The 20,918-nt window shown below is 51.9% G+C and overlaps 1 protein-coding gene across 1 annotated transcript in view; it reads right to left on the bottom strand.

Annotated features, from left to right (window-relative positions):
- Positions 1 to 1,163: 1,163 nt before the first annotated feature.
- Positions 1,164 to 20,918, bottom strand: part of DSCAML1 (DS cell adhesion molecule like 1) — a 347,819-nt gene continuing 328,064 nt past the window's right edge. The window contains exons 21-33 of the mRNA XM_058545136.1: positions 17,060 to 17,213; positions 13,157 to 13,274; positions 12,608 to 12,771; positions 12,202 to 12,300; positions 11,295 to 11,483; positions 10,536 to 10,823; positions 8,292 to 8,447; positions 6,385 to 6,415; positions 6,115 to 6,233; positions 5,667 to 5,819; positions 4,847 to 5,041; positions 4,021 to 4,332; positions 1,164 to 2,196 (exon numbers count right to left, since the gene is read on the bottom strand). Of these exons, the coding sequence (XP_058401119.1) occupies positions 1,721 to 2,196; positions 4,021 to 4,332; positions 4,847 to 5,041; positions 5,667 to 5,819; positions 6,115 to 6,233; positions 6,385 to 6,415; positions 8,292 to 8,447; positions 10,536 to 10,823; positions 11,295 to 11,483; positions 12,202 to 12,300; positions 12,608 to 12,771; positions 13,157 to 13,274; positions 17,060 to 17,213 (2,454 nt within the window). The 3' untranslated portion in view covers positions 1,164 to 1,720. The remainder of the gene's footprint in view (positions 2,197 to 4,020; positions 4,333 to 4,846; positions 5,042 to 5,666; positions 5,820 to 6,114; positions 6,234 to 6,384; positions 6,416 to 8,291; positions 8,448 to 10,535; positions 10,824 to 11,294; positions 11,484 to 12,201; positions 12,301 to 12,607; positions 12,772 to 13,156; positions 13,275 to 17,059; positions 17,214 to 20,918) is intronic.

The raw sequence follows: 20,918 nt of genomic DNA, 5'->3' as shown, positions 1-20,918 counted from the left end.
TGCTCCCTGGCGCTCAGGGAATGTTTGTGGAATGAGCTGCTTTTTGGAAAGTGCTTCTATTAAAGGTCATGCACCCCAGGTAGGGCCTCGCCGTGGCCCAGACTGACCATTACAACCTACCTGCAGCCTGCACAGCCCTCCCTCCCTCTCCAGCCCTTCCATCCTCTTCCCAGTTCCTCCTCTCAGCTGCGGGGGAACAGCAGGTCCCAGACTCACCTTCCTTCCAGATTTCCCATCCACAGCTCAGCCTTGACTTGGGGTGCTGAACTCAGGAGCCCCCTTTGTACTTCTTAGGTGCACTTCCTTTCCACCATGGGTTCTGGCCATGGTGGAGGGAGGAGGGGGCGCGAACTTCATGCCCCTGGGCTTTTGCTAGTCTCCTGGGTCTTTCCCTCTGCCCTGCCTATCCACACCTTCACGTCCTTGGAGGCCCGGCTCACATGCCCTCTTGACCCTCTCATCAGAAACAGCTCCTCTGCACACCTGCATGGGGGCACCTTTCCTTCCCCCTGGCAATCTAACTGCCAGCTCCTCTGAAACCAGGTGAGGTACGTCGTGTGCCCGCTGGCCTGATTGTCTTTGGCTGAGCTCCATTCCCCCTCCTCCATGAGCCCTTTTCATCTCTCTGACCTCTGATGACCTCACCTCTACACCCTTTAGCCTCACCTTGCCCTAACAGTCAGCCCAGAACTTGAGGCTCTAGCGCGACTCCCAGGGCATATATAATCTCTCCCTCCCCCTCCCAGTTTATAGGCACCTCTTACATAACCGCTCAGTAGAGGTTTGTGTAGCTTTGTGTCCCTGCTACACTGTATTTTTCTGGAGAGAAGCCAGCAGACACCACCCCCCCCATACCAGTCTCCCCAGACCTCTTACCAAAGTTGCCTCATGTTATAGATAAGGAAACTGACTCAGAGGGGTTTAGAAGATTGCACAAAGCCACACAGCTGGTCCCCTTTAGGGCCCAGCATAGATCTAAGAATAGACCAGGTGCTCAAGGATGCACCTTGGCTAACTGAAAGCCTTTTGAAAAGTTTAACGTGCTGAGCTCAAGCCCTGGCTTCTCAAAGTCTCCCTGAGGGACAGACGGCCTGGTAGAGGGGCCTCTCCTCCCTTCTCCCCACTGGCCCTTGCCAGAAGGGAAAAAAGCCACCACGTAGAAACATAACCTTTATTGCACACGGCGCTGGGTCTTTTTTCATAGAAAAAGGTATTAACACATAAGCATCTGCAAATTGAAGCAACTCCTGGTTTTCTTGGAACAGTAAAATCGCATGCAGTGTCTCTGAGTTGGGAGTTTGGTCTTTGTCAAAACCACCTAGATTGGAGGGAGGGTGAGTAGGAGGGAAAAACTGCTGGGTCTTTGTGCCTCTGTCTCAAAATAAGGTGAGAGAAATATATAGATACATAGCTTGTCCGACGTGTTCCTCGCTCTCTATGTATGTATATATCTCTCCACGCATATTTTGTGGGGTGGGGGTGGGATTTGACTTGTACTGTCAAATTCTTTGTGCCCTGGCTTCATGGAGAAGAAGAAAATAGTTTCATTTGTACAAAAGAGTTCTATGTACAAGCGTTCATGACTTGGGGGGTTTTCTTTTCGTTGTTGGTTGGTTTTTGTCAGTTTAATATAAATAATGCAGGAAAACAGCCAAGTTGGTGTGTGAGGGCTGGAGGTGCAGACAGGTCCACGCGAAGGGCTGTTCTCCTCGCTGTGCCCCTACACCAGGGTGTAGGACTTGGAGTAAGCCCCAGCCCCCTGCTTCTGAGACCTCCCTACCCCTGACGTGCTCATCTCGAGAAGTGAGTCCCTGGAGCCCCCCATTTTGGTGTGTGGGCCCCCGGCCCGCGGAGGCTCTGTGCTGGGGGCCGGAGGGGCAGCACTGGGGGCGGTGGGGGGCTCGGCAGGGGCAGGGCCAGGTGCTGGGGGTGCTGTGCCGGCTGGAGGGGCTGGCATGGCCAGAGTCCTCTGAGGTAAGGTGGCTGTGGAGGCGGCCGCCGGGGCCCCTGGGTGTGGGAGGCCCAAGGGTTTGCTGGCAGGGTCCAGGGTCAGGTGGCGAGCCTGGGTGTGGTAGGTTCGAGCCAGGTTCCGGATGGAGGCCTCACGGGGTGGGACCACGGGACAGGGCTCACGCCCATCTGCCTTCCGGAAGAAGGCTTCGGACTTAGCATACAGGGGCAGGTTGCAGTAGTCACCTGGAATCACAGAAGCAGAGGATGTCAGGGCAGAGGCCTCTGGGAACCAGCTTGTTCACCCTCCCCCCACCCCTCAATCTTCTCCCCCTCTGGCATAGAAGCCCCTCCATGGGATGGGCAATCAAGATCCAGGAAAGATCAGTTACTTGACCTCTCTGAGCCTTAGTTTCCTTACCTGTGAAGTGGGGATAATCCCATTTCCCTACAGAATTCCTGTGAGTAGTGAATGAGATAAAGCATGGAAAGTGCTTCAGTACAGGGGCTGGCACATACAGTAGTTGCTCGACAAATTGATACTTATTGTTACACGATCACTATAGCTGGTCAGCTTCAGCTGGCGGAGAGCTCACGTCTAAAGGCAAGGACTTCCTAAGAGCTCTGGCCCTTAGAAAGCTTTTCTTTACCCTGAGGAGGAAAGGACTGTCACTCCTTCTCACTTCCCTGCATTGAGGCTGATTCTATCCTCTGGACCCACAGATCAAGACCTCCCCCTCTTTCCCACAGCAGGCTTTCAGATGTCTGAAGTCAGCTACATTTCCACATCCCTCTCCTTGGTCCCCTCTTTTCCGGGTGGAATGTTCCTAATTTTTTTTTTTTTTGCTGAGGAAGATTCTCGCTGAGCTAACATCTGTGCCAGTCTTCCTCTACTTTATATGTGGGACACCTCCACAGCATGGCTGGTGAGTGGAGTAGGTCCACGCCTGGGATCTGAACCCACGTACCCAGGCTGTGGAAGCACAATGCACGGAACTTTAACCACTGGGCCACGGGCAGGCCCATGAAATGTTCCTAATTTCTTAACCTGCCTCCCTATGACATGCCTCCAGGACCTCCACATCCTGATCCCTTGGCTCTGCGAGCACCCTTGCCTGTGAACATGCCTCTATCCTGTCGACTGTGCCAAGTACTTTCCTTAGATGATCTCATTTTGTCCCCACAGCCCCCTGGAGAGGTTAATACCTGCCCACATTTTGCAAGCGAGGAAATTAGGTTCAGAGAGATTGAGTAATTTGCCCAAATTCACACGGCTAGAAGGGCAGGGGCAGCATTCAGGGCTGCTAGTCTCCAAAGTCCTGGTACTTTCCATTACCCCAGGCTCTTTTCTAGGTGACCCCAAGCCCCCCCCCCCGGTTAGCATGGCCACTTAGCAAGGCCAGTCTGAGCAGACCAGATTCTGCATGGTTTGACAGCTGGGCCTTGTACACTGTGGCCCCAATGTCTGCTGATGGACTCCCTCTCTCATGCCCCCTGGTAATCCTAGACCTGCCCCGCCAACCCTGAAGGGCTTATGCTCTGGCCAGACCCCTGGAGTGAGACAGTTCCAGTCAGGCTAGGTCATTGCCTACCATGAGTTTTGGCCACAATGGGCTAGGCTACCAGGATTGCTCCTTTGGGTCTGGATTAAGTTCAAACAACACTGAGACCAAAGGCCATTGGGCAGCTGACGCCATAAAGGTCTCTTTCCATCCTGGCATAGCTTCAGATTAAGGGAATGATCACTACTTAATAAGAACCTACTATGTTGCAGGCATGTATAGCATTTCTAATGTTCATTATGACAACGCAGAGTACATGCTATCATTTGCATTTAACAAATGAGAAAATTAAGGCCAGAGAGGTCAAGTGACTTGCCCAAGGCCAAAAAGATATTAAGAGGTTGAGCAAAGATGTGGACTGTGATTTGCTCGCTCCCAGGTCCTTGCTGGGCTGGCAGGAGCCTAGCTGGGCTGGCAGGATCCAGGTGCTGTTATAGGGCTAGGTCTAGCCAGGGCTCACGGGGTTTGGGGGCAGGGGACACAGCAGGGGAAGTGGTCTAGTACTCACTCTTGTTGGCCCGGTGAGGGATGGGCACAGCCACATTTTTGCCCCGGTCAGCATCCTGGGGCTTGGGTGGGGAGGAGGTGAAGCGGCAGATGCCAGGCTCTGAGGGTGTGCTCATGGACGTCATGCTGTCTGCGTTCTCATTGGTGCCTGTGGTCATCTGGTCAGAGGAGCTGTCAGAGATGAAGCACTCGGTGATCTCAAACTTGGCGTGCTGCAGCTGTTCCTCCAGCTTGGCATGCTCATAGGCCCGGGCCAGCTCCTCGTAGGTGGATGAGGCGCTCTCAGTGGACACCATGCTGTTCCGTCCTTTGTCTGGGGAGACGGAAGGCATGGAGTTAAGAGGAAATCTGTGGGTTATGGGGAGAAGGGTGTAAATGAGCCCAGACTGAGCAGTTCCCCTACCCCTAAACCCAGCAGCCATCTGAAAGCCTGGCCATGGAGTGGACCAGGCTCAGAAGATCCTGTGAAGGTGGCAGTGGTGGCAGAAGTGGGATCATTGGCTAATGAAGGGCAGAACATCTTTCATTCTTAAACATAAGCAACCAACCCCTGAAACACTCAGCCCTTTCTCCAACAAGTGTCACGTGTACCATTTTCTCTGATGCCTTTTGAGAGCAAAATGAAATCCTTGACCAAGCAGAGCTCAGTGAGGTCAAGCATTTTTGTCATAGCCACACAGTAAGTCAATGGCCAGCTGGAAACGAAACTGACTTGTGCCTTGGAGCTCATGAGCTGGGGGGTAGGAGTTGGGACAATGGAAGGTGGAACTGGATGATGGGGGATCTGGAGAAGAGTGAGCAGGGTGTAGGCAGGGCCCTGGGCTCACCTGTGTCCTGGGAGAGGCTGGCGCTGTAGCTGTCACTCTCAGTGACAGTAACACCATGCTGGGAACCCACATTGCGCCAGTCGGAGGTGAGGGTGCGGGCGGGTGTGGAGGCCTGGCACTTAGTCAGAGTCCACTGGCTTGAGTACCGGTTCCGGGTACTGTGGGCTGACTTCACATTCTTCCTGGACACTGGATCTGCACAGAGGAAGCAAGAGCTAGCACCCTCCAACCCAGGGCATTCAGGCTTGGGCAGCTGGCACTTACCAGAAAGGGAAGTGGGGAGCAAGGGAGGAGGCAGAAGCAGCCACAGAAGCTCCCTTGGGAATGCTGAGCATGCTGCCTTTCCTGACCATATAGCTGGCCCCGAAGGAGAAGAGCAACAGTGTCAAGGCAGGGGGGCAGTGGGTGGCATCCTGGTCCTCCCCACTTACCCCATCTTTTCTTTCAGCCTGGGGAAGAATATCACCTCCTCTCCTGCTGCCTCCTGACTGTCCATTCATTCCCTACAGTTCTTGACATATTCTATTCTTATGTCCAGAATCACAGTGCTAGAGGCAGAAGGCCGTTTGGAGAGCAAGAACACCCAACCCTCTCAAATTTCTAGGTAAGAAAACTGAGGCCCGTAGAGATATAAAGTTAGCAATATGCCCAAGGTCACAGCTAGTAAGTCAGCAATCAAGGTACCAGACTAACTCCAGTGCTCTTTCCATTCTTCCATGCTGTTCCTCCCTCCTTTTTTTCCTTTTATCATCTGTGCCCCATATTGTACCCAAGACACCCTGTGTGGGAGGAGGGCTATCTCCCCGGGGATAATGCATACTGGTGCCTGGCCGGATGTCAGACATGTCAATGAGGGGTCCTGAGCTCTGGATGAGGGCTGGGTGGTGCAAGGAAACACCGGTGCAGAAACTCTGAGGGTTGACAGCTTGGCTGAACTCAGCATCCGTCACGGGGATGGTGGCTTTGTCATCTCCTGGGGGAAGAAGGACAATCAGCAGGAGTCTTTCTCTTTGGACTTCCCAAATTTCTCTTTGTCTTTATCCAACGTTGAGACCCAGAAAGACCATGATAATTCTTCTCATTAGACAGAGGAGGAAACTTAGCCCTTGAGAGAAGCTGCAATGAGTTCTGAGGTTGTTGAGTTCTTGATGGGGCTGCTGCTAGAATCCTGGGCACTGTCGTGAGGGCTGGTGGTTGCCCTTCATGGGTTGTGGCGTGGGGAAGCACACTCAGAGCAGGACAGAGAGCTCATAGCATCTGTCACTCACCCAACTGCTTGATGCCCTCCTTGTCCTCAATAAGAAGCTGGACCCTGGGGATGTCAATGTGTAGCCGCGGGCCCTGGGGTGGCCCCTTCACAGGGGTGTCAAAGCTTCGGTTGTTCTTGCTGTGGGGAGAAGGGCTGGAAGTGGGTGATTCAGCAGCCATAAGAGGTTGGGGGAGGGGATTTTTCAGGACAGTGGGGTCTTAGAAGCCTGTCCTCTGCAGGTGGGAGAAGGCAGAGGGAAGAAGAGAGGAAGCAGCTATGTGACACCCACCTTATCAACATTTCTGCCAAACTCTTTGCATCTGCAAAACAGTAGAGAGAGGGGACTGGGTGAGAATGGAGTCTCTGAATTGAAAAAGGCATGGGAAACAAGGTAGGAGAATTCCGTAAAATGAGGCTAGGGCTGGTATCCTGGGAAGAAGAGGGAGAAATATAAGGACTTCTAAAACAGTCCAAAACATGATAAGGTCTTACTGCTCCCAATTCAAGATTTGGCTCAGGTCTGTTTTCTTTTCCTCAGATTTTTATCTAACAGGGAGGTCCTTCCCAAAGGAGAGAGTATATAAAGTATTCCATCTGCTTCCTGAATTGATTCTAATTAAATAAGACATCATAGCAGGCTGGGAATGGGCATCAGTGGAGGGTCTATCCTCACTTATCTGTTGGGGAGAGGAGAGAGTGGAGGATGAAGTAGAGGTGGTCAGTGGGCAGCCCAAGATGACTATCAACTAAGAGGTTTCATTTCCTTCTCTAGGGCACCTTCCCCAAAAAGTCCATGAATGGATTTGGGGGTCCCTGCTTTATCTCCAGAGGAGCCTTGAATAGGATGAGGACTCTCAGGTTAGGAATTGACAAGAGAAGGAAGAGAAGCAAAGGGCCTAGTTAATGTTAGACCTCTGATAACTGAGAATGATCTGTCAGAGTGAATCTAGCTGCATGCATGCATCCAACCATCCACCCACCCACCCATCCATCCATTCATCATTGATCCATCTACCTGTCAATCCACCCATCCAACCATCCATCCATTCATCCACTCACCCATCCAACCATTCATCTATCATCCACCCATTCAACTATCCATCCATTCATCTGTCATCCACCCATTCAATTATCCATCCATCTATCCATTGATCCAACCATCCATCCATTCAACCATCAACCCATCCAATCATCTAATCATCCATCCAACCATCCATCCAATTATCCATTCATCTGTTTAACCATTCATCTAATCATTCATTCATCTTTCCATACAACCATACAATCACCTGTCCATCTTATCACCCGTCTATCCATCCAAATATTCATCCATCCATCCAAGCATCCATTCAACTATTTATCCATCTATCCAACCATTTATACAATCATCTATTATCCATCCATTCAAGTATCCATCTATCTATCCATTAATCCAACCATTCATCCATTCAACCATCAATCCATCCAACCATCCATTCATTTATCAATTGATCGATCGATCGATCATCCATCCATCCTTCTACCCACCCACCCACCCAGCCACCAATCTAATCATCCATCCAACTGTCTATCCAACCATGCATCCATCCATCCATCCAACCGTCCATACATCCATCCACTTCTCCATCTATCTATCCCTACAATCACCTATCCATCCAATCATCTATCCGTCAACTAGGCCCTGAGCAAATCGAGGTAAATCAGACACATTCATGCCAGTCTATGGTATTAGGTATTGGGACAAGGGATGATATTCAAAATATTTAACATCTGACATGGCATGGAAACTACCCGGTCAGAACTAAGCAAGGTCCTAGAGACCATCTATAGGTCTACTCTTTAGTGGCTGGGTCCTAGGAAAGTCATGGGGATCCTGTGTGAGAGAATGGAGCATCCAGGGAAGGGAGCAACATCTATTTACCAACCAACATGGAAATATTTAAATATTTTAACAATCAATATGGTTTTCCATTGTGGACCTTAAAAGTCAGCCCTGGTTAGGGCAGGCACAAAGTCCTGGGGCATAGAGGAGGAAGCAGTGAACAACTCAGTTTTCAGAAGGTTGGAATGGCAGCTTTCCCTTCAAGGGAACATGGGCACTCTTTTTTGTCCAGATGGAGGTGAGCCAGTGAAAGGTGGCCAGTGTGGCTGAGGGTCAACACTCCCTCCGGGGAAGCCAATAGGAAACTTGCCCACCTCGGAGCCGCTTCAGTCGCTTCTCCTTCCTCTTCTTGCGTATGATGAAGAGCAGTGCCACCCCTAGCGTGGCCAGGATGACCGGGCAGCCAATGGTGAACAGCTTCTTCACGTCATCCCCCTCACCTTGAGCAGACTTGATGGGAGGGATGGTGCCTGTATGGGGGTGAAGAAGAGAGTCAGATGTCCCTTATGAGTTGGGTGCTTTGCAGAGTCCCCTGGGTGGGGTAGCCTTTTGATCTTTCTTGCTGCCCTTGGTCTCACTCTGACCTCCACTTCCCGGCACAGAGCCCTGACCCTCTCCTCTCCTACCACAAATTCTGGTCCCATCAGGACAGCCATAAACAGTTGTATAGTTTTCACACTGCATTATGATATGAATGACTTCCTGGGTCTGTTTTAGAATTACCCTGAAGTCTCTCAGAGATAGTCTCCTGCCTGTTGGAGTTCAGTGTTCATTTCTAGAGGGCAGATTGATGGGCTTAGATTCCCCCATCCAGCTGGTAAAGTGGTGGGAAGATGGTGACAATCACAGTTGAGAGAAGTCAAGGCAGTGGGATCCTGGGTTCTCTGCCCCAGATGGAGACAAAAGCCACTCAACACTCTGCATTTTCTCTCTGCTCCCCTTCTGTGGGCAATATCTGCTAACCTTGGGTGCCTGCAAGGAGGCAGTAAGTTCTGCTGACATAGCCCTCTGCCAAGCCCTGATCTTTGCCTGGTTCAAAGCCTCACCTAAGAGTCATCTCCTTCATAAAGCCTTCCTTGTTTGAGCCCATTCCCCATTTTTTTTTTTATAATTTTATTTATTTATTTTTTCCCCCTAAAGCCCCAGTAGATAGTTGTATGTCATAGTTGCATATCCTTCTAGTTGCTGTTTGTGGGACGTGGCCTCAGCATGGCCGGAGAAGCGGTACGTTGGTGCGTGCCCGGGATCCGAACCGGGGCCGCCAACAGCGGAGTACGTGCACTTAACCGCTGAGCCACCGGGCCGGCCCAAGCCCATTCCCTTCTGATACCACATTTATTCTGTTTCCTTAACACATAGGTAGACTTAAAATTTAGCTGTGACAACTCGTCACTATGAATTCAGCCTTCTATGTTCCCTTAATGTATGTGTGTGTATATGCATGTGTATATGTGTGCATGTATGAGTGCACAGGTGTGTGTGTGAGTGTGTGCATGTGCATGAGGTGTCCCCATGTGGCAGATACCAGTTAGTGCTCACCAAACATCCATGTGCTCGTCTACATTTCCCAGACTTCCTGGCAGTTAGATTAGAATCATGGGACTACTTCCGGACAGCAGACTGTGAATAGAGTGATGAGCATCACCTCCTGGCCAAGGCAGTTAAAGAATTGGTGTGCCTTTTCTCTCTCTCTCTTCTTGGTGACCTTGGAAGCTACATGTTCAAGATGGCATAGCTATAAGGTGGTGGCCAGCCAACCCTCCCAAGACTTTATGAGAGCAAGAAACAAATCTTTTAATTAATTAATTAATTAATTAATTAATTTTTGTGAGGAAGATCAGCCCTGAGCTAACATCCATGCTAATCCTCCTCATTTGCTGAGGAAGACCGGCTCTGAGCTAACATCTATTGCCAATCCTCCTCCTTTTTTTTTTTCCCCAAGGCCCCAGTAGATAGTTGTATGTCATAGCTGCACATCCTTCTAGTTGTTGTATGTGGGACGCAGCCTCAGCATGGCTGGAGAAGCAGTGCGACGGTGCGCGCCTGGGATCCGAACTTAACCACTAAGCCACAGGGCCGGCCCCAAGAAACAAATCTTTATTGGGTTACCCCACAGAGCTTTTCGTGTTTATCTGTTATTGCAGCATAGGCCAGCCCATCCTGGCTATTGTACCATGTTAGCAGAGGGTCCTTAGAGGGCAGGGCCTCAACTGCATCTCTCCCTCTCCATCTCTCTGAAGCAATGGAGAGCAAGGACTGCACCTTCGAAGACCCTCTGCCTTTAGTGTTACTGACTTGTTTGTCTGCCTCTCTGTCTGTCTGTCTGTCTGTATTGGCCACTGGTGCATCTACCCACTTAGCTGTCTGCCTACCAATCGGCTGCTCCCTCTGCCTGCTCCTGTGCCTGCTTATTCACCTGTCTGCCAGCCTTTTCCCTGACTGTCGTCCTGCCTATGTTTCTATTTGTTTGTCGTCTATGTGTCTGCCTCTGTGCCAGCTTCCCTGGCAACACCTTGCTCCAGCCCCTGTGCTGCCCCCTCCCACCCTTTCCGACTCACTGCCATCATAGTCCAGGGTGGCGAACTGGGCAGTCTCGTTGCCGCAGCCAGCGCTGTTGCAAGCCCTCATGCGCAGCTCGTACCACGTGGCCTCTCGCAGTTCCGTCAGAAACACCTCCCCGGAGCTGTTGGCCCGGAGGCCCTGCCAGGCCCAGGTGCCCTTAGGCCGGTACTCCAGTACGATGGCTGTGATAGGGCAGCCCCCGTTGTTCCAGCCCTGCAGGTTGAGCCGAGCATGCGTGGAGTTGATGTGGGTGAAGAGGTGCTGGTCTTTGCTGAAGGAGGGCTCTGGGGGCCAGAGGCAGAGAGAAGTTAGAGAGACTGAGGGGGTGGAGGATTCGTTCATCCAGGCTGGGAAGGGTTTCGCTGGGGAGCTGGGACTGCAGTGGCTCTAGGGGATCAGTGGTTGGCACCGATGGGATTAGGGATGCCCCAGGGGACAGAGGAAGAGGAAGGGGAGGAGGAGAGAGAAGGACCTGGAGAGAAGGCCTCAGCAAAGGAGGAAGAGAAATGTGGGAAAAGGAAGAGGACGGATACCCATCTGCCACCCCCTGGCAGGGAAGTGGGGCCTGTTTTTCCTACTGAGATTCGTTCAGATGCTGTAGTGATGGGAACTAAGCGAGTGTCTCCCTTTAGTCTCCCTGCTTCCCTGCACCCTGCTTCCCCATCCCAGCCATCCTCATCCCCATGTCCAGGGCTCCTCTCCCCGACTCCTCCTCCCCGGGCCCATCTCTCCCGCACCCTCATCGCCGGCCTCACCCCGCCCGTGGGTCTTGGCCTCGATGATCTCGCTGATGCGCCCGGAGCCCACACTGTTCTTGGCGGCCAGCTTCACCTTGTACCATGTGCCGCACTCGAGGCTGTCCAGCTTGAAGGAGCGCTCGCTTGAGCTGATGAACACGTCCTTCCACTCCTCGCTGTTGTCCACCGAGTACTGCAGCACGAAGCCTGTCCGGGAGGTTGGCCTGGCTCAGGGGGGCAGGGCGGGGCCTGGGACACCCCAGCCGGCATCATGGGGGCTGGGCTCCGGGCAGGGGGCAGAGTGGGGCCTTTGGTCACTGGGAGGGGCAGATGCAAATTAGAGGCAAAACTGGAAGGACCTTGGGTGAGTTCTACTGCTTTTTCTCTTTTGTGCTTGCTTTGGGGTTTAGAAGCCAAGGTGGGGAAGGGAGCAGAAACCAGAGCTAGGAGGCTTAACAGGGATCCTATTTAGACCCTACTACTCCGTGTGCGGTCCCCTGGTAGGCAGTGTCAGCATCCCCTGGGGGTTGTTAGACACCAAATTCTCAGCCCCACCCCAGGCCTCCTGAATCAGAATCTGCATTCTCACGAGAGACCCCTGGTGATCCACATGCAAATTCAAGTTTGAGAAGCATATTGTCTACTTTTACAGATTTGGAAACTGAGGCCCAGAGAAGTAAATAGACTTTTTCAGGTTCACACAGCTCACCAGTGGCAAGGGCTTTGGGTGTTCTAAAACCCAGACCCTAGGACCGTGTACTTTCCATGGCACTTGGGTAACCTCCTTGGGGTCTGAGTCGCCCCCCGCCCCATCACTTCCTGAGTGTTGTGGGGACAAGTGGTGGGAGTGGGTGAAGCCCTTCCCCTGCCCCTGGGCCCAGAATTCCTTCCCTTGTCTCCCCCTCCTCATCCAGACCCCTCTCACCTCGGATGGAGCTGCCCCCATTGTCACCTGGAATCCAGGTCAGGGTGATGGACGAAGCGGAGGTTTTAGAGACAGTGAGGCGGGGCTGGTCCGGGGGAACTGTGAGGGAAAGCCACCAGCCCTCACCACAAAGGGTCAACCTCTGGTGATGGGGGGACGGCGGTACCCAATGGGACGAGGGCAATGACTGGCTTCCGCCATCTAGGTCCTTCCGCAACCCCTGCTCATTCTCTCCACCCCTCCTGCCTCCTCTTCCATGTGCCATCTCTGTTCCACTGAGGGTCCATCTCCCCCAGTGGTTGGTCTTTTTCTTCTATTCAACAACCCTCTCTCTTACACAATGGCATTCCTACCCCTTCTCTATCCCTGTCCCCACCCAAGCCCTGCCTGCCTTATGAGGTCTCACCTTGCACCAGAAGGTTGACAATGATGGTGTCAAAGCCCCCGGTGTTGGTGGCCGTGCAGGTGTAGTAGCCTGAATCCTCAGCCTTCACAGCGCGCAGCAGCAACGTGCCATTGGTATGGATGAGCCGGTGCCCATCCATGGACACGGGGATGGCCGAGTCTTCACTGCGGGGGACGGGAGGGATGGGTTATGGCAAGCATCCCTCCTCCTGGGGCAACCCTCAGGTCTGTAGGCAAATAGAGCTGGGAGCAGAAGGAGGCTTGCTAGGGGACCCTGGATTCTTGGGTATTACTCAGCATTTGCTGGGGATATCCAGTAACCTTGGCCTCTTCTACCACCCAGGAAGAGAGATCCTGAGCTCCCAACAGAGGGGGCCAGGGAGGCCAGGCCTGCTTGTGAGAGTGGTAGCCATGTACCCGGCAGGGCCTCCATAGGGCTTGAAGGTGAGTGAGTAGGCTAGAAGGGAGGGACACCCAATTCTCTTCTTCATGGCTCATCTACTATGCCCATCTCTGGGGGTTACCCATCTCTCCAGGGTCCCGCACACACCTGTCCTTGGTCCACTTCACAGCAGGGGCTGGATCTCCCACTGAATTACAAGGCAGCCGGACATCTTTCATCCAGGGTGTCGTCACCGTGCCCCCAAATGAGATGATCTTTGCTGGGGCTACAGGGAGGAGAGGATGAGGGGCTCACCACTTCTACGCCCAACACTGCCCTGGCCCTCCTTCCTCAGGGTTCCATGAATTTACAATTCAAGTCATCCCTCCCCTACCTGACCTCCACCTTGGGCTTGGCGTAGGGGGTGGGTACAGGGAACATCAGCTGGGAGTCATTGATTCAACAAACATTTATCAAATACCTGTTATGGGCCAGCTATCACATGAAGCCCTGAGGATTTACAAAATGAATAAGATCTATTCCCTGTCCTCAAGTTGCTCACTGTCTGAGGGGGAGACAGATACTTAAAAAAAATCATTACAGGGTGAAAAACACAATGGCAAGGGCAGGTACAGGTAACCATGGGAATGCACAGATGGAGGAATGAACTCTGCCCCTTCAGTGGGTGGTGGAGGTGATGGCTGAGGAAGCTTCTGGAATTGGAAGCTCTGACTTGAATCTTGAAGGCTAAGAAATTCGTTATGCAGAGGAGGAAAGGCATGCCAGGAAAAGGGAACAGCACTGAGTAGAGACATGGAGGCACATGGCAAGTGTGAAGGCCTGCAAACACTTGGGGGTGACCAAAGCCCAGGGTGAGTGAAGGAGAGGGGAAGAGCGGGGCTGGAGCAGCGAGCAAGAGCAGAGGCCCAGAGGGCTCTGCTGGCAGAACAAGGAGGCAGGACTTCCTCCTGAGGTCAGGAGGAGCCGCTGGAGGCTTATGCGTAAGTGGGGATATGTTCCAAGTAGAGTTTTAGATAAATCCCCGCTGCTTGTAGAGGATTTGTTTGGTGAAGGTGATCCTGAAGGATGCAGACCAGCGACAATATGGCGGCCAGCGTGCAGGCCGGAGGTGATGTATGACAGTGGGGAGGAGGGGGAGTTAGGGGCACAGGGGAAGAACTGCCAGGACTTGGGCTCTGACTGGTTTTGGGAGAGAGAGAGGAGGAGGTGAGGATGACTGCCAGGATTCCGGCTGGCCCGACCAGGTGGGTGATGGTGCCCTCACAGAGACAAGGCTCGTGCAGGAGGAGCGGGTAGGCCAGAGAGACCGGAAGACTTTGCCTCACGCTGAAGCTGGGGGAGACCCACGTGGGGCAGCTAGAAAGCAGTTGGATATAAATGTTCCAGAGCATAAGAGAGATGGCTGAACTGCAGACGCCGACGTGGGAGTCAGCAGCAGAGTGACTGAGGTCACCAGGAGGGGGGATGTAGATTGGCAGAGAAGTGGCAAAGCCTTGGGGTCAACATCATGTAGGCACAGAGGAGAAGAGACTGTCCCGAGGGAGACAGGAGCACAAGCAGCATCACCGAGAGCAGGGGAGACAAAGGTGTCGGGATCCAGTGAGAAGGGAATCGGGTACCCGAGAGATCTCCAGGCCCAGAGGTAAAGGCGTTGGATTAACCAAGCCACCAGCGCTTCAGAGGGCCAGAGTGGGCCCCTGCTGGGGAGAGGGAAGATGTGAGGCAGTCAAGGAAGCAGAGTGCAGAGGCTCGGGTGCAGGAAATGGAGGTTCCTCTCCTGTGAGGGCAGTGCCGGGGCCATGGGGCTTGGGAGAGCAGAGGAGGTCTGGAGGAGCTGCTGGGGAGAAGGAGAAGGGCTGTCGGGGCAGTGAGGACCGCCCAGTGGCTGGAAGGACTTGGACCCCAGCAGAGGGGCCCAAGATAAGATGGCCTCCACCGGGGCAGAGAGAAGTCTTGGGGGTCTTGGGGATGGTGCCAGGTTCTCCAGAGACGCGGTTCTAGACCTGGTTCTGCCACGTGGCTGGGGTTGGCTCCTGAACCTCTCTGTGTCTTGGTATGTGTATGTGTGATGGTGTGTATGTGAGGGAGTGCCTGTATGTATGAGAGAATGTGTATGTGTACGTGTGAATGAGCGTGTACATGTGTGAGAGAGTGTATAGGTGAGAGAATGTGTATGTATGCGTGAAAGTGTGTGTGTGAGTGTATGTGAGAATGTATATGTGAAAGAATGTGTATGTGTATGTGTGAATGTGTGTGTGCATGTGAAAGTGTATATGTGAGAGACTGGATATGTATGTGTGAATGTGCATATGTGTGAGAAAGTGTATATGTGAGAGAATGTCTACGTGTGAGTGTGTATGCAAGAGTGTCTGTATGTGTGAGAGAATGTGTGTGTGAGTGTGTGTCTGTATGTGAGAGAGAATGTGTGTGTGAGTGTGTATGTGAGAGTGCCTGTATGTGTGAGAGAATGTGTGTGAATGTGTATGTGAGAGAGTCTGTATGTGTGAGAGAATGTATGAGTGTGTATGTGAGAGTGTACGTGTGAAAGAATGTGTGTGTGTGTATGTGTGTGTATGTGTGAGTGTGTATGTGAGAGAGTGTCTGTATGTGTGAGAGAATGTGTGCGTGTGAGTGTAACTGTGTGCAGAGGGGAATAGCAGCGCTTGTCTGTCCTGCCTCACAGGGTTGCTGTGAGGACAGAAGAGGAGGACGTACAAATGTGTTCTAGGAAGTACAAAGCCCTCTGGGAGTGTTATATTTAACGCCCACGGGGAAGGGGTCAGCCTTCTGCCAAGACGCCCAGGCCCTTGGACCCCATATCTGTGCCACTGCAAGCTGTCCTGGGAGGATCCTAAGCTCTAGGCCCCTTCCCTCCTGAAGGGGACGAGTTCAGGAGAAGGGGTTGGTAGTGCCCCTGGGAGGAAGGATGGGGACCAGGGGAGGTAAGAAACTACCAGAAGAGCTACCCATGGCTCTCAGCTGTCTTTGCAGGCAGTGCCACTCCCGCCTCAGAGTGCTCAACTGTAAAATGGGTGACAAACCCTACTGGCAGGGCAGGTGGAGGGCCCTGGCCACTGCAGGCCCTCAACTGAATGCTAGCTGACTGAGCTGTGGCAGGGGACAGCTGATGCCTTGTGTGTCCCAACCAAAGGAAGCTCGTCACCCCAGGAGGCTGGCTGGGCTGAGGCAGGCACCACCCCATCCGAGTCCTGGTCCTGGGCCCCAGGGCTAGAGAGTCAGGTGGCTGTGGGAGGAGGCAGGGCCAAGAGGAAGGGCCCAGGGAGGCGCAGAGTCAAGGCAGAGGAGCTGAAGTCACGGCTTGTGTGGCTAATTCCTGGGCCCCGGGGTCACACAGAGGGCAGCCTAGCATCTCTGCACAGCGCCTCTGTCTTGATCTGGGGTCAAGGTCTCAGAACTGTCATTCCCTGTAAAGTGGGGGTGCACGTGCCCCCACGGCACCCTTATGCCCAGGTCAGGGCTTCGGTGGGGCACCCCCTGAGAACAAGACAGTCTTATTCACCCTGTGTGCAGCATCTAGCCCAGAGCCCCCTTCACGGTCTGTACTCTGTAAATGTCTGTTGATCGACTGAATCAGCAATCAGTAAGATCGCTCTGCCCAAGGTGTCCAGGGTTTGGAATGAGGGGGCTCTCTTCGCAGCTCTCTGCTCTGTGGAAGCAGTGTACCCCGCCCTAGCCCCCTCTGGAGGAGCTGTGCATTGGGACAGAGGCTCCGCTGTGGGCTGGGGGTGGGGCTCCCTCCCTCTCCTTTCAGCCCTGGAGTAGAGTTTGGAGTGGGGGACCAGGGTGCACCAGGCCCATCCGCCCCTGGGTAGCGATGCCTTGAGCCTGCTGTGCGTCTGTACGGGAGTCAGGGGGCAGCAGAGGCCCAGTCTTGGCGGATGCAGGAGGGAGGCAGGTGGCCGGCCAGCTCTTCGCAGCCAGGTCACAAACAGGGTGGAGGGGAGACATCCCCTATTAGGGGAGAACCAGAATTCTAGAAGGGGGCTTCTGGCAGCTTCTGCCCCCCTGGCCCAGCCGCATGCTGCTCACCCTTGCCGGCAGGCTCGATGGTGACCTTCTCGCTGCTGTTGCCCCGGCCGGCGGAGGTGACTGCCGCCACCCACAGCAGGTACTGCTGCCCCCGGTTTAGGTGGGCAATCCGGTAGAAGAGCTGCTCTGGGCTCGTCTCATACTCGCTGGGAGCCTGCGGGGTGGAGGGGAGGAAATACTAAGGACCAAGGCCCTCGAGCCTCCAGCCTCTAACTCCAACCTTCCTCGGGACCCTGGGCTCAGAGGAGGTGATGGCTGGGTTGGGGAGGCAGGATCCTGCTGTTTGCTCTTCCTTGTTTTGGAGCAAACTGAACAGAGTTTGCATGGGGCTCGGCCCTGGGAACCGACGGGCCTGCTCTGGGGTGTCGCTGCATAAGCCTCAGTTTACCTCTTTGACTGATCCAGGCGCTGGCAACTGTGTCTCCAGGCCAGGGAACGTGAGTGTTTTCGGGGAGAGACAGAGGGAGCCAGCAGAAGGAAGGCTGGAGGGAGGGTCCCAGGAAAACCCTGAGGAAAAGGAGTCTCTGGGAAGCAGCTGAATTACCGTGTTTGCCTTATTAGGGCTGTAAACAGGCTCCCCCAGCCTGTCCCTGCTCAGTCACCTCTCAGCCCTCCGTCTAATTACCCCTCCTTCATTCTGTAGGCGGCACCCTGGCCGGGGAGGAAGGGGCGGGAGAGGGAGCTATGGGAGCTTCGCTGGGCAACACTTTATTAGTGATTATTAGTGGTATAGATCACTGTATATATTTGTAGGTTATATAAATCTATAAATTTTTTTTGAACCAAATGACAGTTTTGACAAGTTGCCAACAAAACAATATCGGATCCCAGTGGTTTTACCAGTTGCTTTGATGAAAAGATTATGTTGCCTTGGAAACCAGAGGCTCAGATATTGAAATGAATTTGAGAAGGAGCTTTTGATAAGCGCTGGTTTGCAGACCTCCTGTGAGCCCCTTCCCTGGTGCAGGCGGGATGGGGCTGACTTTCATTTTGTTTTATTTTTTGGTCAGCCGCAGGGAAGGGAAAGGAGGCACCAGGGCCTCTGAAACAGGGCGTAAGTCTAGGGAGGGGGAGCAGCCCCCGAAACAGATGGGGGGCCCTGAGGCCAGAGGGAGCTGATAATTAGTTATCTCTGCAGTCACGGGATCTTGCACACACACGCTCACACGCACAAGGACATGTAGATGCATGCATGCACACGCTGAGAGACAGCGCTCCAGACAGATACGGGGTCACAGAGGGACACTCTCTGTGCCCCATGGGAGGGCTGAGGGGCCCAATGACTTATAACAGGAGAAAACATCCTCTTTGGCCCCAGGCTGTCTGCAGGGACACGTTAGGGAGAAGGGACAGGCATCTCCACAACATACACAGAGCTCCCTGGCAAACTCCTCTTCCTGCCTCCCCCATGGAGATCTGGCCTTGAACCCAGGAGGTCGCTGCTGAGGACAGGCACAGAGCCACCCTGAACCCTGGTAGTTGGGAAGTCCTTTCAGGCTGTAGCCCTCAGGGCCCTGTGTGTGTGTCTGTGGTTCATATCTGTGCATGAAGTGGGTGGTGTAGTGGCTTCAACATCTGCCTGCCCTTTTCACTAGGCATATGACCCAGAGTGTTTCTCATGGTTCTTGGGGCCTGTTTTCTCTCCTGCAAAATAGGAAAACAATACAGCTCTGCCCACCCTGTGTGGTTTCAGCGAGGCATACACGAGGCACGGGGTGTGCGTGTCCTTTGTAAACTGGGACACGTTCTTCTCTTGGCTCATTTTTCTGTGAGGGGAAAGGGATGTGTGTGCATGTATGGAGAAAAGTAGAGTGTACTTGCATGTGTGTGTCAGTGTGTACCTGAGTGTACATTTGTGTCTGTATGGGGCAGGAAATGTTTGGTTTCCCCTCGAAGGTATGAGCATCTTACCCAGATCCTAGGTGCCTTCCTTATAGCCTGGACTCCCCAAGGATCCCCTGAAATCACTTTCAAAACACACAACCATATCCCAAATAAAATCCCAGTAGATCAAAAGTTAAAAAAAAAAGGGTAAAACTATGAGAGAAGAAACTATAGGTAAATATTTGTCATTCTAATCACCAAAATAAAAGCAAAAATCATAAATGGAAATGATTGATAAATTCAAATTATATAAAAAGAAAACCTATGGTACATCAAAAATAGAATCAAAAGGCAAGCAATGAACTGGCAAATACTTGCAACCTATATGAGCAAAAGTGGTTCTGATCCTTAATATGTAAAGAGCACTCATAAATCAATAAGAAAAAAACATGACACCCAAATAAAAAGTGGACAAAGGACATGAATTGACAATTACCCAAAGATGGGAAAAACAGTCAATAAACATATAACAATAATCAACCTAACTAGTAATCAAAGAAATGTAACTTAAAATAACTTTTTTTTAATCCAACTGGCAAAACTGAAAAATATATAATAACTTGGATTAGCACAGGCACAAGGAACGAGTATGTACTTACAATGCTGGTGGAAGCATAAATTGGTGCCAATTTTCTGAAGGGTAATTTGCAAATATGTATGCAAACCTTAAGAATATTCATACTCTGTGTGACCCAGAAATTCCTATAGCAATTTACCCTAAGAAAATAATAAAACATGTGAATAAAGAGTTTTATGAAGAATGCTCACTGAAGCATTATTTATAATGGTGATAATTTGAAAATAGATTAAATATGGAATAATGGAGGCACTGGCTAAATAGATCGTGTACCTACAGGCATTCAAGATCATGTTTTAAGAGAATATTTGATGGTGTGGAAAAGGGCCTATATATATTACATGCAAAACACAGATTATATAACATTATGTAAAATTCTATTTTAATTTTGTAAAAAAACAGCTAACCCCATAATAGATGTACAGATCAAAGACTGGAAGGCTACATACCAAAACAGTGCCAGTGTTTATCTTTAGGGAATGAGAGTACAAGTAATTTTTACTTTCCTCTCTATTCTTTTATATATTTATAGAATTTTCTACAATAAAATTGCATTATTTTGATAGAGAAAAACAACAAATGTATTAAAATGTTTGGTAAACTTTCTAACAGGATTCAATGCACTCTGACCACCCCCAGGGCAGAACCTCCTGGGAGCTGATACCATATGCAGTTTCCCACATCTGTTCTGAGGATTCTGCACACACGTGTTCCTACACTCCAGTATGGGCGCACACACTCAGACTCATGTGCATTTGCCTCTAACCCCACACTCATACCCACGATTTTGCACTGTCACAAATACACGAGTATGCCCTCACCCCAGCATCCACTCCTGGCGCTCCTTCATAAATGAATTTGTAAAGGAGTTGTTTGGAATTTGGAATATATTTGCGCAAAGCGATAACATCACACCCTCACTAAGCCCAGTCCCTCCCCTCCAACGTGGCTGAAGTTCTCATGATACTAGCACACCTGGCCACGTGTGACACTCTGTGAAATCTCTCCAGGAGAGAGGAGGTTCCTACGTGCTCAGGACATGAAGAGGAAGGAGGGAGGCTCCCAGGGTCTCCAGCAGCAGGAGGAGGGGATGGGGACCAAGAGCTCTGCTCTGGTGCCTGGGACAGGGGTCCCCAGCCAGTCGACTGGGGGCTCCTGAAGCCTGAGTTAATGAGGGGGCTGCACTCCTGGATACCAATCCCTTTGAAAGACTTCATTATCAGAGGAGGAAATGACTACACAAACCCAATGGAGGACTCTCTCCCATCCATTCATGAAGGGAAATGTGCCCACTGTCTAAGGCTTTGCAATTGCCAGGCTGCTAGTAATTCATTCATCAAACATGTACTTAGTGACCATGATGTTCCAGGCCCATTGTTTGGCAGCTGGGGACCCAAA

This window comes from Diceros bicornis, chromosome 7, assembly GCF_020826845.1.
Source record: "Diceros bicornis minor isolate mBicDic1 chromosome 7, mDicBic1.mat.cur, whole genome shotgun sequence".
Taxonomy (NCBI): domain Eukaryota; kingdom Metazoa; phylum Chordata; class Mammalia; order Perissodactyla; family Rhinocerotidae; genus Diceros; species Diceros bicornis.
This window is presented reverse-complemented; position numbering and strand designations above follow the sequence as displayed.